Below are 14601 nucleotides of genomic sequence, written 5' to 3'. Positions count from 1 at the left end.
GTAGGGATCCAATGACGGAAAAGATCCTTTCAGGCAACCTCGAGAGCTTACCCCATCCTCAGTAAAGAGCCGTTCAAAATAAGTTACTACCAGATCTCTTAGTTCTTTATCTCTAACCCACATACCATCCATATCTCTTAGTTGGTAGATTGTGTTTCTCCTACGCCGAATAACTGCCTTGGCATGGAAAAATTTTGTATTTCTGTCCCCATTGTTGATCCATTCTGTTTTTGCTTTCTGAAACCAAAATAATTCTTCCTGACGTAATACTTGTTCAAACTCTTCTTTCAATCTGATTTCCAATTCTTGAAGATAAGCATTTGTTGTCCCATGATTCAGAGTCCTCTCAATCCCCCTGATACGAGCCATTAGTCGTTTTTTCTTTCTCGTGATATTGCCAAATATTTGATGGTTCCACCTAGAGGCTTGGAGGGAAAATTCAGAGATTGTTGCAGCTATGTCCGTAGATCCTTTCCAATTGCTGACCACAAAATCATTAAAGCTCGGATGGAGAATCCAAGCTGCTTGGAAGCTGAAAAATTTGGTATCTTCCTCACGCCTCTGTTGTGTAAGAGATAGTAAAATAGGGCAGTGGTCTGACTTTATTCTAGCTAGATGTTGAATTCTGCTATGTGGGAAGGTGGAAACTCCTTCAAGGTTGCCCAAAACTCGATCTAATCTCTCCTCTACATCACCCCTTTTCCAAGTGAAACGTGGTCCCTCAAACCCCATATCCATCAAGCTGCATTCCTCAATACAGTTACGGAACGGCCGACACTTACTGTCACTTATAGTTGCCCCTCCCCTTTTCTCAGAAGTAAAGACCATTGAGTTGAAATCACCGCCCACGAACCAGGGACCTTTTACTTTTCTCGCTAGTCTGTATAGCCCTTGCCATAAGTTTTCTCGTTCTCTTGATCTGGGACTAGCATATACTGCAGTAAAAAGAAAAGAAGAACCATTAGTTATCTGAACATTGCAATGTAGGAACTGGAAGTGTTGAATCTCGAAGTGTAGAGAGACATAAGAAGAATCCCAGCAAGCCCAGATACCCCCTGAGAAACCTTCTGCCTCAATTCGATGGGAACACGGGTATCCCATTTTCCGTATAATGCAAGATGCCCTATCACCACTTATCCGAGGTTCCAGAATAAATGTCAACATAGGCTTAATATCCATCTTCCAAAACTTAAAGGTATTCAAAAAGCGCTCACTAGCAGCTCCTTGACAATTCCACAAAAAAATACTCTGAGTGTACTTAATCATATTTGAGGTATGGAAAGTATCACTCCACCATGGAGTTGTCCGACCCCTCAATTTCTTCCCTAGAATCTTCTTCCATAGGTTCCTGCCCTCGACCAGGGTTCGAACAATCATGAATAATGGGGGGGTCGTCATCATCTAGACCCAAAGGGGGATCATTTTTGGATAAGGTTATGGCAGTATGAGAGGTGATATCGGGAGGGGGTGTGATTCGAGTGATGGGTTCTGGGTTGGGATGCTTAACAGATATTGAGCAGGCTGAAGGTAATGCGAGAGGTTGAGGGGGGTGCGGGGACGTGGGATTTGTCGGTAGGGTCGGAATCCCTGGTAAAAGGGAGCTAGCATTGGCTTGTTTAGGAGGCGAAATGTTAGGCGATATATCTTTGGCTAACTGAATTGAAGGTGAAGGGCGTTCGTTTTGGGTTGCACCAAAACGGTGGGTCGTGAGGATTTGTCTTTTGGGTAAAGAGAGCTCTTTCTGTCCCGTAGGCTGGGAGATTTCATTGGATGCAGCGTTTGATGAGCCCCCCTCCTCTAATGTAGCAAGAATCTGGAAGCCTTTTCCGTGAGATTTGTAAGAGTCTGCTTTGGAAGGTTGCACCTTAGTCTTTTCCATAGGTTTTTGGAGAGTGATTTCCTTTCTAGTTCTCCTTATTGGCTTCTTGGCGTGCATCCAAGGACCTAACTCTGATGGGACTGTTGAATGCGCTATATGCTCTGATTTCTCTGCCCTTTCAGCTGCGGAACCTTCTGAGACTATCCCCTCGGGTTCTCCTGATGTTCTTTGTTTACTGCATTGTTCCTTCAAATGTCCTATCACCCCACATGAGAAACAGATGGTCGGAAGATTCTCGTATTCCACCAGTTGGGTCAGGCCTTCGATTTCAAATGAAGAGATCAATGGTTTACTCAAGTCCAATTCTACAGCAACCCTTGCAAATCTCCCTCTTGACGCCGAAACCGTGTTGTAGTCAACTCGTATAACCCTTCCTATGTTTCCAGCAATTATTTCAAGCAAAGCTGCGTGGTAGTACTGAATCGGCATTGCCGGAAAACGGATCCAGGCTACCACATGAGATGGTTTCGCTTGAGACGGAACGAAATCAGGGGACCAACATTGAACAGTGAGGTACGCCCCCAATATTACCCATGGTCCCTCGCACAAAGCTCGCTGATAATCTTCTTCCTTCTGAAATCGTACCAGGAAAAACTCATTTTCGAGGTCAATGACCGTGAGTCTGCCCATAGGCTTCCAAAGAGTTTCCAACCTAGAGCTCATCGTCTTGTAGCTTAGCGTTTTGCCCAGGAGTTTTACCACTAGGGCTTTCTTCCAAGGCTGCGTAATACGGTCCAGAAAAGCTTCAGAAAGTGAGACCTGGAAACTGTGGGTCGTTTGTGATATGGCCACATCCTCATCCTCCAAGGGGACATCTCCGACGAAGAATGGGTCATGTAGATCTCCAGCTCCTTGAAGAACCTTATCCCTAAAAGAGATTCCACCAGTAGCCCATGCGTTATTAGAGAGCGGTGGAGCCTCCTCGTCCCTTGTTCTGATCTTTTTACTTTGGCGAGATTCCGGCTCAGTTCCGGTGGGATCATCAGGCGGCGGCGTGTTCATTCGGGAGAGGCTAGGGTTTCTTTCCGAAGAAAAAAAAAAAAATAATACTGTTTTTTTTTTTAAGATAGTAATGCATCGATGACTTTCCTTTGAATTTACTTATAACCCTTTTGTGTATATATTATCTTATATATATACATTTCTATACACGTTACTGTCCTAACCACAAAAAAAAAAAATCGCATGAAGTTAACACACACACACACACATTCATGCCAATATGAAATCACGAATTAGCCCTTTAATTTATTTTTGCAAAAGTATATTATTTTCCAACAATTATTTAAAGAGTAAATAAATGGCCAACAAATCAAAACTACTTTCCAACTCTGATTGACAAGTGTACGTACTCAGCAGCACATGCTTGGAACATGCCAGCGTCACCTTTATTCAAAAAAAGGATATTCAAATTGAAATTCTCAATATGCGACCAATTTATTATTTTGTTAATAATTAGCTAACATCTTAAAAATGTTTACTGTCTTTTATAGATAAAAACAATAATACAGCATTTATTCATGTCATAAAAAAATTAAAATAAAAATTAAGCTAGACCGTAACCACACGTGTCATACTGCCGAAGAAGGCATTTAAAAATATAATTATAAAAAGGGTAAAATCATGTTATTTGCTTTGACATATATGTTGTTACGGATATGGTCGGTCGTAATGTTCTTGGGAAGTATATACGTTTGATATGGTCGTAATGTCTCTGTGACAAGACCTAGATTCGACTCCACGACAGGGACATTAACATTTTTAAAAAATCTAACCTCACAAAAATAAACCTGCATTTAAATATTATATATCGAGATATAAAAGATAAAAATTTCAGAAAGAGAGAAAAAGAATCCAAACTAATTTTCTGTTGCATCATTAATAATTTATTATAAAAAAAATAAATTCCTTTAAGTATACATGTAATGTAAGGACAGTCACGAAACCTTACTAACAATAAAAAATGTAAGGAAACAACAAAACCCAACTAAATATAAATCGAATTAAATTAGACGAAATTGATTTAACTGGTAAGTCATCCTAAACAGTTTTATACGTTAAACTCTGACAAACAGAATAATATTAAATTTGAAACTTTATAAATTTTATATTTTTTATAAACATTCACGGGAAACACAGAGCCCTTTTATCTGCATTAATAATTTTCACTCTTTTTTATATATAATAATCGAGACGGCAGATTTCCCGATTTGAACGCTGTCCGAAACAAAAAAAAAAAAAAGGGAGCCGAGAAGCAGCATGGAGCCGAGCGGATATTTTACGGCTCATGAGACGATATCTACGAAGCTTCGAGATCTAACGGCTCAGATTAGTCAAGGAGAAGATCAGGAGCAGCAGAGGCGTCGGTGAGCTAACAAACATGTCAAGCAACGTCACCCTATCATTTTCTCCTCGGGGGCGGCGTCTTGCGGATTTTTCAATTTCATTCGAATTTCATGTGCCTTTTAAAAAATTTAATAAATAATTGAAAAAAAAATACAGATGGAATGTAGAAAATTCCCACCTATATAAACGCTCATATACTTTGCACCACTTACCTTAGTCGCTGCTTCTGTCGTCAATCTGCCATCCTCTATCATCTTCGCTAAGGTGAGTTTTGATCTTGTTTCTGCTCTGTATTCGAATTCGCTTACAAGTTTGCTTGCTGTTTAGGATTTTGATTTTCCGGATCCGTGTGGATAGCTTCGTTTTTGCAAGAAATGTTGTCTGTTTGTTCGGAGTCGGATTTGGGCCGAAGATTCTGGTTCCGATCTGGATCCTCGTTTCTTTAGGGTTTCTGTGTTAGATCTGAGGTTTTCTTCGTGCCTTTTTTTCTGTGCTAGCGGTGACCTGTTAGAATCTGCTGTCGGTCATGCTGCGTTTCAGCTTACCCAAGGCTTTTAGTTTGAAATGCTCTCGTTGTTTCAGTGTTCTGTTTGGTTGATCTAGTTCAGATCTTTGATCTGCCATGGATCTGCAATTAGAAGTGAATTTCAAGCTTGTTTTGTACCGATCTATGAATATGAGCTCAGTGTTTTGAACTTTGCCGAACATAGCTCTATTCGATTCTGATGCTGTTTGAGAGATTATTGTTAGATTCAGGAGCAGAGCGTTCATAATTTTGAGGTATGACGGAGCTAATCTTCTTGGTTGTAATTTGTAATCTTCCTTGATCTGTGCTTAGGTTGTAAAAGATGGCCGATGCTGAGGATATTCAACCCCTTGTCTGCGACAATGGAACTGGAATGGTGAAGGTGTGTAGACTAGTGGATATAGTCCCGATGTTTTAACCTCTTGTTTGGCGTCTGTATCTCTCCCTCTCTCTCACACACACCGGTGTTTGATATGTTTTGAATTCAGGCTGGTTTTGCCGGCGACGATGCTCCGAGGGCCGTGTTCCCGAGTATTGTTGGTCGTCCCAGACACACCGGTGTCATGGTTGGGATGGGTCAGAAAGATGCGTACGTTGGTGACGAGGCTCAGTCTAAAAGAGGTATTCTAACTCTGAAGTATCCTATCGAACATGGTATTGTGAGCAACTGGGATGACATGGAAAAGATCTGGCATCACACTTTCTACAATGAGCTCCGTGTTGCTCCTGAAGAGCACCCGGTGCTCCTGACCGAGGCCCCTCTCAACCCTAAAGCCAACAGGGAGAAGATGACTCAGATAATGTTCGAAACTTTCAACGTGCCTGCCATGTACGTTGCCATTCAGGCCGTTCTATCTCTCTACGCCAGTGGTCGTACAACCGGTCAGTGCAATTCCAGATGGATTTTCCATGTTTTTTTCATGTTATGCATCCGAATTTTGCCTAACTAACGAATCATTCTATTTCTGGTAGGTATTGTTCTCGACTCCGGTGATGGTGTGTCTCACACTGTCCCAATTTACGAGGGCTATGCCCTTCCGCATGCTATCCTTCGTCTCGATCTTGCCGGTCGTGACCTCACCGATTCCCTCATGAAGATTCTCACCGAGAGAGGTTACATGTTCACCACCACGGCAGAACGTGAAATTGTCCGTGACATCAAGGAGAAACTTGCTTATGTTGCCCTTGACTACGAGCAAGAGCTCGAGACAGCAAAGAGCAGCTCCTCAGTGGAGAAGAACTACGAGCTCCCTGATGGACAAGTCATCACTATCGGAGCGGAAAGATTCCGTTGCCCCGAGGTCCTCTTCCAGCCATCCCTAATCGGAATGGAAGCACCCGGAATCCACGAAACAACCTACAACTCGATTATGAAATGTGACGTCGATATCAGAAAGGATCTCTACGGTAACATCGTCCTGAGCGGTGGATCCACGATGTTCCCGGGAATCGCAGACCGTATGAGTAAAGAGATCACAGCTCTTGCACCAAGCAGCATGAAGATCAAGGTGGTTGCACCGCCTGAGAGAAAATACAGTGTCTGGATCGGTGGATCCATCCTCGCATCCCTCAGTACCTTCCAACAGGTAAAAAAGACTAGAGCCGATCTTTTTTGCATCACTGTAATGATAAAGATTCACACTTTGACATGAATGTTGTTTTCTTTAATCAGATGTGGATCTCGAAGGGTGAGTACGATGAGTCTGGTCCATCAATCGTTCACAGGAAGTGCTTCTAGGTCCAGCACAGACCCAACTGGTTTTATGGTGAGTTTTTTTTTTAAAATTTTTTTGCGGTTAAAATCCAAAAAACCCTTATTGTCCCGCGCGAGATTTCCTCGTGATACCGCTCTGTCCTTAAAACCTGAAACGGTCAAACTGTGGTTCGAGCTCTGTCTCTGCTTTCTGTATTTTCACCAGGTTGGTTTGTAGCCGGAGAGTGATTGTGATGATTTTCCATTTTCCTATTTTTTTTTTGTTTTTATAAAATATTGATTGTATTTGCCCTTTGTTTTGCTTTATCCAATATAAAATATTGTTTTGGAGTCTCAAGGTAAACCATTTTAATTGTATGATCGGCTTGCGGTTTATATTGGTTTAGAATTTTCTTTTTTTTTTTAGCTACGTAGATTTAATTTTTGAGCGTTAGAAAAAGACAGCGAAAGAGACTTGTTACTTTGATAAGACGCCTGATGCTTTGGTGTAGTATTATGTCAAGGCCGACCACCACGGGAGTTTGGTGTAGAATTTGATAGATGTCCGAATTTCAAAATAATGCCATTTACCCACTCTTGTCATAAAACGTGTATTTTAAGGGTTAAGCAATCAACAATCAAATTCCATATGTTATTGTTTCATATAACAAAAAAAAAAAAAGAATAAAAAAGGGAAAAAAAATGAGGAAAAGGGACGGATTGCTCGCTCAATTGGTGGGTGGTAGGGCCGTGGTGGCATGGCGTTGCTGCTAAAGCCGGCGTAAAAGCTAAAGACTTTACATCTCATACGCCAAATCTCTTGCCGCCTTTCCACATCTCTAAGTGATATGATTCCTAATCTTACGTTTATACGTCCACACAGCTAATTATAATCATCGAAAATTACTTTCTCATATACACACACACACATATATATACCTTCACAGCTTAAAATCTATATCACAGAAGTCCATGCGTAAAAAAAAAAAACAAGTTGTGGTATCGTCACTGTCAACCGATTGAATCAACTAGAAATACGTTGTTATTGTTGCTGTTCAAGAAAACATGTCCAAGAAGAACTCGGGAACTCATAAAACAGACCTCCGAAACGTTTGGAACTCTTGGAACAATCAAGCAGCCGAAGGAGACTCGGCGTTCTTCTGCTCGGCGAAAAAGGGGATGGGTTTTCTCGGGGCAGGTAAACGGCCGATGCTATCGACCTTATCTTGTTGTTTAGGAGGCGGTCTGGCCGCTTTTGGCAACAACCTCCCCTTCTTCTCGAACCACTCCGGTTTCAGCAATGCCCTTAATCCCAACTTGTTGTAATACACTCTTCTCACCGATCCTCCGGCTGCCTCCACTGCTTCTTTTGCCCTAACCGTCACCCTCGAAACCTGCCGTATGCATTTCTTGTCTAAATTATGCATGAATAAAGAAATAGAGATAGAGTTGTGCCAAGAACTATAACTAGAGATACATATAAAGACTAGAGAGCGAAGTTCTTTAGTTCAATAAGATAGCTGAACTGTGAGAAGTACAACAACAACATCGCCTTAATCCCAAGTTTATTTGGGGTTGGCCGCATGAATTCTTCTTTTCCATTCATTTCGGTTTTGCGTCATATTCTCAGATATTTGCAACATATCCAAGTCATTTCTAATGACTCGTTTCCAAATAAGTCTAGGCCTAGCCCTTCTTCGTTTCTTCACTCCCAAAAGTATCTGAGTAAATAATGGAAATGACAAAGGTACCTCCAGATGAATCGGCCATTTGATCTCATCAGAGCCTCGACCCATCAGTCTTACCCCGTCTTCTATTTGTTTGCCTATGGCTCCAGCATCCTGTATCAGGGCATTGAGAATTGGTATGAACTGGGATAATAAGAACAAGGAAGAAAGAAGCTGTGGGTATTAGATAATGGTCCAAGATTAGATTAGAGGAGGCTAAACCTTGAGCGTTTTCATGGTGATCAATTCGTGAGAGTCTATCTTCCCGGCATTTATGAGTTTCGCAATCTTTCCTAGACCAACTGGCTGCAATCAACAACCATATCCACCCTAATCAGTGCCTCAACAGGGAGGAATAAGACGCTTCAATCAGAGCCATCACTCTGATTCCTATATATATAACACTCGTAGAATATCACTGCGCTTCTATGCCATGAATCGAACCATTTCCCGAAAATCTGAATCTTTTGGAAGCCTCTGAGCTTAAAGATGAATAATTTTCCACAACACCTGAAACGCAGACAAACCCCAGAAACGAAGACCGTGAGCTTTACCTGGAAATGGAGCTTGAAGGCGTTCTTAAAGCCACGTTTGGGCATTCTTCTTCGCAAAGGAGTCTGACCACCTTCGAAACCGAACTTCATCGTACCTCTCGCCTTCTGACCCTTGTGTCCTCTTCCCGCGGTCTTCCCTTTGCCTGACCCGATACCTCTCCCTTTCCTCGTCCTGAGCTTCCTCGGCACATTGTCTCTCAGATCGTTCAAGCTCAGCAAACTATAAGCCCTAATCCCCTGAAATGACGGAGAGTTGCTCGTCCAGTAAGGATTTTGAGCAGGGTTTAAGGAGCGAAGGCATTGAAGAGGAGCGGGAGGTGCGAAAACGGGCTTGGCGGAATGGATCGAAGAATTGAGCAGAGAAGTCGAGAGAATCGAAGAGATTCTCCTTCTTATCATCTTGTCGTCGTTATATCAGTGATGGGTTTTCGATCTCTGGGATTTGAAATCCTAACAATTCATGACGGGACTTAGGGTTTTTTGGATCTACAAAATTGCAGAGACGAAGTCTTGGCGAGACGAGAGAGACGAAATACGAACTCTCCCTTTAATGGGCCTTGGCCTCTTCATGAGCCTCTTCTCTGTACAATTTATTGTGAATGCGGCTTTGGGCTAAACGGACATCTAGTGATATGTGAATGAAGAGGCCCATAAAGGCCCATTAATAGGAAAGCCCATAAAGGCAGAAAACAAATTAATTAATCAGATTAAGTTGTTTGTTTATTCCGAACTGTTCAAGTAATTTTATTAGTTGATACAGTTTATCAAACTAGGTTAAATTCAATTGTTTTAGAAAAATAAAAAAGGCCCAATTGATCACTCGTTTCAGAAATTTGGGGTTGAGATGAAATATTAAGAGGTTTTATTTGGTAAAAAAACAGGAATTTTATACATATGACCGAATTATCCATCCAATGGCCAGCGGTAACGTGTACATTTGTTAAAAGACATATATACCCCTTGTTACTTCAGTATTTACGTTTTTTGCTGGTAGGGTTTAAAACGGGTTTTATGTTTCTTTCGAACCTCAGAAATCACCACTCGCCTCCTTCGGTCCCTCGTGGCTAAGGTTTGTCTCTCTAGCTCTCAGGTGTAGTTGCGAGAGAGAAGACTTTGCCGTTCCTCGCAGGTTTATCTTCTTATTCTCTCGATTTATCTGTCTCTTGATTCTTTTTGCTTGGTTTTGTGGGTGACTCTGATTTTAGATTTGATTTGATCAACCTATTTTTGCTTCTCTAATTTACAAAGGTTTTGGTGTTTCTGGGTTTTCTTGCCTTCGGATGTTTTTCCCGGATTTCGATTTCTCCGTGGATACGCTTGTGGTGTGATTTCGTCGTGTCGATTCGCTCGATGATCCGGATTTTTCTAGTTCTAGATGTTCCTTTTAGCTTTTTAGTATGTGGTTCTTTCTGTTTGTCGATTCTATATCTGTTTCATGAGTCAGATCTCGTTTCTCTGTATGTTCATCGATTCCGCCGTTGTGTTTTCGGGAAGAATTTCTACTCCTGGATTTTCGTCCGACTAATCTGCTGTATTTGTTTTTACGTAATGTCGTTGAAATTTCATCTTGGAGACGTTGTTCGAGCGCGGGTGTGTGATTTCATCTCTGATTTTGGCAGGTTTTTGTGAAGTGTGAGACCGAGTTGATAGAAGATGGAAGCCACTTACAAACCCCCTTCTGATTTCGAATTGGATTCTCTGCAGCCCCTTGTCGACCTCGATTTAACTGGTTCGAAAGAGCTTTGGCTTATTCAGTGTCCCATGAATCAAGTATGTCTGAAGATTTCATATCCTGTCAATTCTTTATCCTATATACCCTTAATTAATGCTCATTAGGATTAGATTGAAAACGGTTCTTGAATTTTGGCTACTCATCAAAGTGCATAGTGTTGGATCAATGGATGCTACTCTGTACCACTTGACCCTCCTGTTCTGATGCTAATCAGACTGAAAGAGGCTGTCATTATTGATTTCAGTTCCCCGAAATCGATGGGAAAGAACTCGAGGTTAAGCTAGACAAGGCTGGGTTGTTGGGATGCGTCAAGGATTCATCAGGTCAGTTTTGTTTTGTGGGTGCTCAAGAAAAGCTTGTTACTACTGCTCGAACAACTTTGTTAGTACTGTCACTGACAGTTTTTTACATGAACCTTGTTGGCATGTTCTGTCTGTTGTAGGAAAAGAGTTTGACCTCGTTAGCTTTTCCTCTCAAGACGTTGGAGCCACTGTGATTTTGCCTTCTGGGTCGGAGTCCAAAATCGGTATAAACTAAACTCCTCTTGTATTGGCCATATTTTCTGTTAAAAAACGCTTACAGATATTGGCTGATCGATGTGGCATAAAGATTGTGTCTAATGCGATTAGAATCTTTCAAAGATTCCTGCTTTCACCTTTGTCTCTAAATTGCATATATTCAGCCCAGACATAATTATAATTATACCCTTTTGTTCCCTGCTAAATTTTCTTGCTTTCTTCATCGGCATTTGACAGTTGGGAAGATTTCTCGACGAGTTTCCCTCGTTCGTTACCCTGAACCCAGCGAAGTGATCGAGACAATGACTTCCAAAGCACAGCAGAGGCTGACTGGGGCATTGACAAACTCGTCCAACCCATTGTCGACCCCTTTGCAGAGCAATCGGATGAGAAGCACACACTCTGCCCTTCGGAACTCGACTTCTGCCCATAGCAGCAGACACCGAAGCTCGTTGTCTGGTTTCACCGAAACACCCAAGGCTTTGAAAAGGAAACACTCTGAGTCAGTTGGCAGGTCTCATCTCCCTGGGTCATCAGACAAGTCTAAGAAGAAAATCAAGTCTCAGGAGTGAAGATTGTTGCATTTTGAAAATTATATCGTTTTTTTATGACTGTATAGAGTGTTTCAGATTATGTAAGAGCGTTCATGAAATGTTTCACTAGAACTCTAATACGTTAAATGAAGTTGGAGAATCTTAGGTTTCCACTGGACGAATGATGAAAAACAGTAACGTGTCCCGGGCGTGCTTTTTTTCATTCTGAACCTTTTTTTTATACACAAAATTCTATATAAATGCAGCAATTTAAAAAATATATAAATATATTAAATAATATACAAATTTTTAAACTTTTAGAAGAGTATACCTAATGTTTTCAAAATTCTGAAATTGATGTACTTCTATAAGATTTTCCCTTTATAATATTTTAACTTTAAATTAGAATGTTTCCCTCGGATCCATGGAGCCACCACACATTGACTATGCATAATGTTTTGCTCTTTCCAAACTATATTGAAACGAAGTTTACCCGAACAAAACACCAAACAGACTCATGTTTTGTTTTGTTTTTTGTTTCCAGGCAAAAACATTCAAAGACAGATTCAGGCATGAGTGGTCGTGGTCGGAGTTGCAGACTCTGGTGATGGCTTCCATTGCTGAGGGGTCTGAGCTTTCTTAATGGAGAGAGCATGAATTTCCTTCATCTCTTCTTCCAACGCAGCATTCACCATCCGGTGCCTCTCTATCAACCTCTTCCCTTCGAATTGTTCAGACACAATCTCCACATCAAAGCTCGCGCCACAACTGCACTCAACGAGATTTGGGATTCCAAATTAGAAGATGATTGCATGCAAGAAAGATTCAGAGATGATATGAATTTTACCCTCCAGATGTGTCGGTGACTTCCTGTTTCACGAAAAAAACGAACAAGTCAACTGAAAAGTAACGAAGAACATTAGGTTCAGACAACATGGTATATCGAAATGTCTCAAAGAATCCAACCAAGGTAGCTCGTCCTAAAACCAAACGTTCATTAACAAGACCAAAGGAACTAAGATCAAAATGACAAGATAAGTAAAATCCCTTCCAGGGTATACGATAGATTAGAGGATCAACGATGCTATATCCAGTTTCAATACCCCGATAAACTTCTGCATCTGATACCAAGAGGAGGTATTGTCAAATACATCAAGATATAAGCTTTTTTCTTTCTCACGGTTAGTAAATTTGCTGATTTGTCCATGATCACACCTTAACTCAGTAGAGGGTACAAATGCATAGAAATGGATCGATTACTGACAACACGATTAAAAAACATTACTTCAGATTACTAAACCAAGTAACAGGTTTAATCGACAACGGTAAAATGCCCTATATCCAATTTTCACCACATATCTAGTGTTTGGAGAATTTCCTATAATAGAGCACCAAAGAGCCGGATATTGAATCAGTATGGAACATCGGAACTATGTAAACCCTAAAATGTGTCATGCTACTTCACTAGAGTACGATAAATCGTTTCACATTTCATCACAAATCGGAAAGAGACGAAATCTCCAAGCATGTGCGCGCGCTTAATGTGTCGATGCAGAATCGTTCTCAGAGCGCTACAGTTCTAGATTCCTCTTAAATCCTAAGAAATGATTCCGAATTAAACGTATGAAACATGGAAAAGACAAAATCGGGGCAGACAAAGGAATCGATCGAACAAAAAAAAACTCACGAGATGAGTAGGTTTGAGTTTCGAAGTCAACGAGGCTTCTACTTGTTCCTTCGTCACCCCCATCTCTCTCTCTCTCTCTCTCTCTCTCTCTCTCTGTGCAAATCAAAAACCTTGGCAGTGCCCTAACATTTAAGAAGCGTGTCTGGTTTTTAGATTCGGTACATTAATCTATGGGCTTTATCCCAACCCGGACTAGTTCTTATTTCGATATCGGAAAATAACTGTTTGGGCCTGAGGTACTTGTGGGCCGGGCCTATAGTTAGGCCCATTTTCGTGGGCTCATTTGTATTTTGTCTCTATACCCAGCCCAACATTTAATTAGCTCCTTTTCTTTTTATTCATACATTTTTGCTTTGTTTGTATTCTAAGTTTGTATACTCCAATTATAATATTTTATATTATGATTCAAATGTATAAATAAGATTCAACAGTAATATTAAATAAGATTCAACAATGATATTACGTTTTTTTTTAAAGGGGACAATGGTATATAGCAAAAACTCACCCGGGAACAAATTTATAACTATTTATTTCCTATGTTATTTATTATTTATGACCTCATATTAAATGTAATGATGTAAAACTATGCTCAAAATAGTAATTAAAAAAAGAGAGAAAGGATCTTTAGAATGAAGTTATAACATTTTAAATAAAACGGAAAAAAATGATTATATTTTAAAAAAATGGAAATAAAAATCGGAGACCCACCTTTAGTTTGATTACACCATTATTAGTCATTTTCTTTATATCCAAATGCATATGGACATTACACATAAATGCAAATAAGAACTACGTAAACTTAACCAACCTGGAAATAACACCCACTTTTGTTTGATTACCCACTACAAAAATATCTTTTAAATACCACTAACCCAATATAATAATATATTATTTATTGTGTTTTTTTTCTACTTATAGAAATTTTTATATTTAATCAAATCTATCAAGATGTACCAGCTTGTCATGATAATAATTAAATATTATAATATATCGGTCAGTCTCACATACACAAATTTATTTGCCAAGCGTGTCATAATAACATATAATCTGTATTTTATTTAAAGAAATCAGATTTTACAAACTATACTTTATTTCTTCTTGTTTTTTGGTATAAAACCCAAATTATACTAATAAATCAAATTACTTAAATTTGCAACAGCAATTATAACACATTTAATAACATTTTAAGAAAAAAATCTCAAAATAAAAATCTTGTTATATCCAACCTGAAGACTGCCAACGTGTCATCGTGACATCAGCGATGGTAAAGAAGACAGCACACAAAAGAAATAGTATAATCATCGTTACGTTACATATTTCGTTCGAAATCACATCTTTGGTATTTTACAGTAATTGTATTAAATTAAGGAAAAAAAAGATTGGAAATGTGATAAGATCGAAGTTTG

General features: G+C 40.0%; 5 protein-coding genes across 5 annotated transcripts; 2 read left to right on the top strand and 3 right to left on the bottom strand.

Annotated features, from left to right (window-relative positions):
- Positions 1 to 778: 778 nt before the first annotated feature.
- Positions 779 to 2933, bottom strand: LOC104799464. Its single transcript, XM_010522009.2, has 2 exons — positions 1295 to 2933; positions 779 to 935 (listed from the first exon to the last, which is right to left on the bottom strand). The coding sequence occupies exons 1-2, from the start codon at positions 2879 to 2881 to the stop codon at positions 876 to 878; spliced, it is 1647 nt and encodes a 548-aa protein (XP_010520311.1). The 5' UTR covers positions 2882 to 2933; the 3' UTR covers positions 779 to 875.
- Positions 2934 to 4386: 1453 nt separating this feature from the next.
- On the top strand, positions 4387 to 6802 carry LOC104799455 (actin-7). Its single transcript, XM_010521996.1, has 5 exons — positions 4387 to 4489; positions 5064 to 5133; positions 5240 to 5633; positions 5724 to 6337; positions 6424 to 6802. Exons 2-5 carry the CDS (start codon positions 5074 to 5076, stop codon positions 6487 to 6489), a joined length of 1134 nt encoding a protein of 377 aa, XP_010520298.1. The 5' UTR covers positions 4387 to 4489; positions 5064 to 5073; the 3' UTR covers positions 6490 to 6802.
- A 642-nt stretch (positions 6803 to 7444) lies between these two features.
- LOC104799448 (50S ribosomal protein L15) lies at positions 7445 to 9239 on the bottom strand. The gene is made up of 4 exons (XM_010521983.2): positions 8726 to 9239; positions 8394 to 8477; positions 8196 to 8285; positions 7445 to 7838 (listed from the first exon to the last, which is right to left on the bottom strand). Exons 1-4 carry the CDS (start codon positions 9122 to 9124, stop codon positions 7575 to 7577), a joined length of 837 nt encoding a protein of 278 aa, XP_010520285.1. The 5' UTR covers positions 9125 to 9239; the 3' UTR covers positions 7445 to 7574.
- A 503-nt stretch (positions 9240 to 9742) lies between these two features.
- Positions 9743 to 11711, top strand: LOC104799437 (mediator-associated protein 2). The gene is made up of 5 exons (XM_010521972.2): positions 9743 to 9854; positions 10345 to 10495; positions 10702 to 10780; positions 10900 to 10983; positions 11213 to 11711. Exons 2-5 carry the CDS (start codon positions 10379 to 10381, stop codon positions 11545 to 11547), a joined length of 615 nt encoding a protein of 204 aa, XP_010520274.1. The 5' UTR covers positions 9743 to 9854; positions 10345 to 10378; the 3' UTR covers positions 11548 to 11711.
- A 237-nt stretch (positions 11712 to 11948) lies between these two features.
- On the bottom strand, positions 11949 to 13311 carry LOC104799431 (protein BOLA2-like). Its single transcript, XM_010521963.2, has 3 exons — positions 13196 to 13311; positions 12356 to 12378; positions 11949 to 12276 (listed from the first exon to the last, which is right to left on the bottom strand). The coding sequence occupies exons 1-3, from the start codon at positions 13256 to 13258 to the stop codon at positions 12075 to 12077; spliced, it is 288 nt and encodes a 95-aa protein (XP_010520265.1). The 5' UTR covers positions 13259 to 13311; the 3' UTR covers positions 11949 to 12074.
- Between the last annotated feature and the right edge of the window lie 1290 nt (positions 13312 to 14601).

Source organism: Tarenaya hassleriana, unplaced genomic scaffold (assembly GCF_000463585.1).
Source record: "Tarenaya hassleriana unplaced genomic scaffold, ASM46358v1 Cleome10, whole genome shotgun sequence".
NCBI classification, from domain to species: Eukaryota; Viridiplantae; Streptophyta; class Magnoliopsida; order Brassicales; family Cleomaceae; genus Tarenaya; species Tarenaya hassleriana.
The sequence above is the reverse complement of the archived record's forward strand: the minus strand, read 5'-3'. Positions and strand labels throughout refer to the sequence as shown.

What these genes read in the sequence shown, in the direction of transcription:
- LOC104799464 (XM_010522009.2), bottom strand. Translation starts at nt 2,881, where the DNA reads ATGAACACGCCGCCGCCTGATGATCCCACCGGAACTGAGCCGGAATCT. An exon ending in AGGGGTCGGACAACTCCATG is followed by an intron (nt 936 to 1,294) that starts GTGGAGTGATAC and finishes TTTTTACTGCAG; the next exon opens with TATATGCTAGTCCCAGATCA.
- LOC104799455 (XM_010521996.1), top strand. Translation starts at nt 5,074, where the DNA reads ATGGCCGATGCTGAGGATATTCAACCCCTTGTCTGCGACAATGGAACT. An exon ending in CGCCAGTGGTCGTACAACCG is followed by an intron (nt 5,634 to 5,723) that starts GTCAGTGCAATT and finishes TATTTCTGGTAG; the next exon opens with GTATTGTTCTCGACTCCGGT. An exon ending in CCCTCAGTACCTTCCAACAG is followed by an intron (nt 6,338 to 6,423) that starts GTAAAAAAGACT and finishes TTCTTTAATCAG; the next exon opens with ATGTGGATCTCGAAGGGTGA.
- LOC104799448 (XM_010521983.2), bottom strand. Translation starts at nt 9,124, where the DNA reads ATGATAAGAAGGAGAATCTCTTCGATTCTCTCGACTTCTCTGCTCAAT. An exon ending in TCACCATGAAAACGCTCAAG is followed by an intron (nt 8,286 to 8,393) that starts GTTTAGCCTCCT and finishes GCCCTGATACAG; the next exon opens with GATGCTGGAGCCATAGGCAA. An exon ending in AATGGCCGATTCATCTGGAG is followed by an intron (nt 7,839 to 8,195) that starts GTACCTTTGTCA and finishes TGCATACGGCAG; the next exon opens with GTTTCGAGGGTGACGGTTAG.
- LOC104799437 (XM_010521972.2), top strand. Translation starts at nt 10,379, where the DNA reads ATGGAAGCCACTTACAAACCCCCTTCTGATTTCGAATTGGATTCTCTG. An exon ending in ATGCGTCAAGGATTCATCAG is followed by an intron (nt 10,781 to 10,899) that starts GTCAGTTTTGTT and finishes TGTCTGTTGTAG; the next exon opens with GAAAAGAGTTTGACCTCGTT. An exon ending in TGGGTCGGAGTCCAAAATCG is followed by an intron (nt 10,984 to 11,212) that starts GTATAAACTAAA and finishes GGCATTTGACAG; the next exon opens with TTGGGAAGATTTCTCGACGA.
- LOC104799431 (XM_010521963.2), bottom strand. Translation starts at nt 13,258, where the DNA reads ATGGGGGTGACGAAGGAACAAGTAGAAGCCTCGTTGACTTCGAAACTC. An exon ending in AACTCAAACCTACTCATCTC is followed by an intron (nt 12,379 to 13,195) that starts GTGAGTTTTTTT and finishes TTCGTGAAACAG; the next exon opens with GAAGTCACCGACACATCTGG. An exon ending in GTCACCGACACATCTGGAGG is followed by an intron (nt 12,277 to 12,355) that starts GTAAAATTCATA and finishes CGTTGAGTGCAG; the next exon opens with TTGTGGCGCGAGCTTTGATG.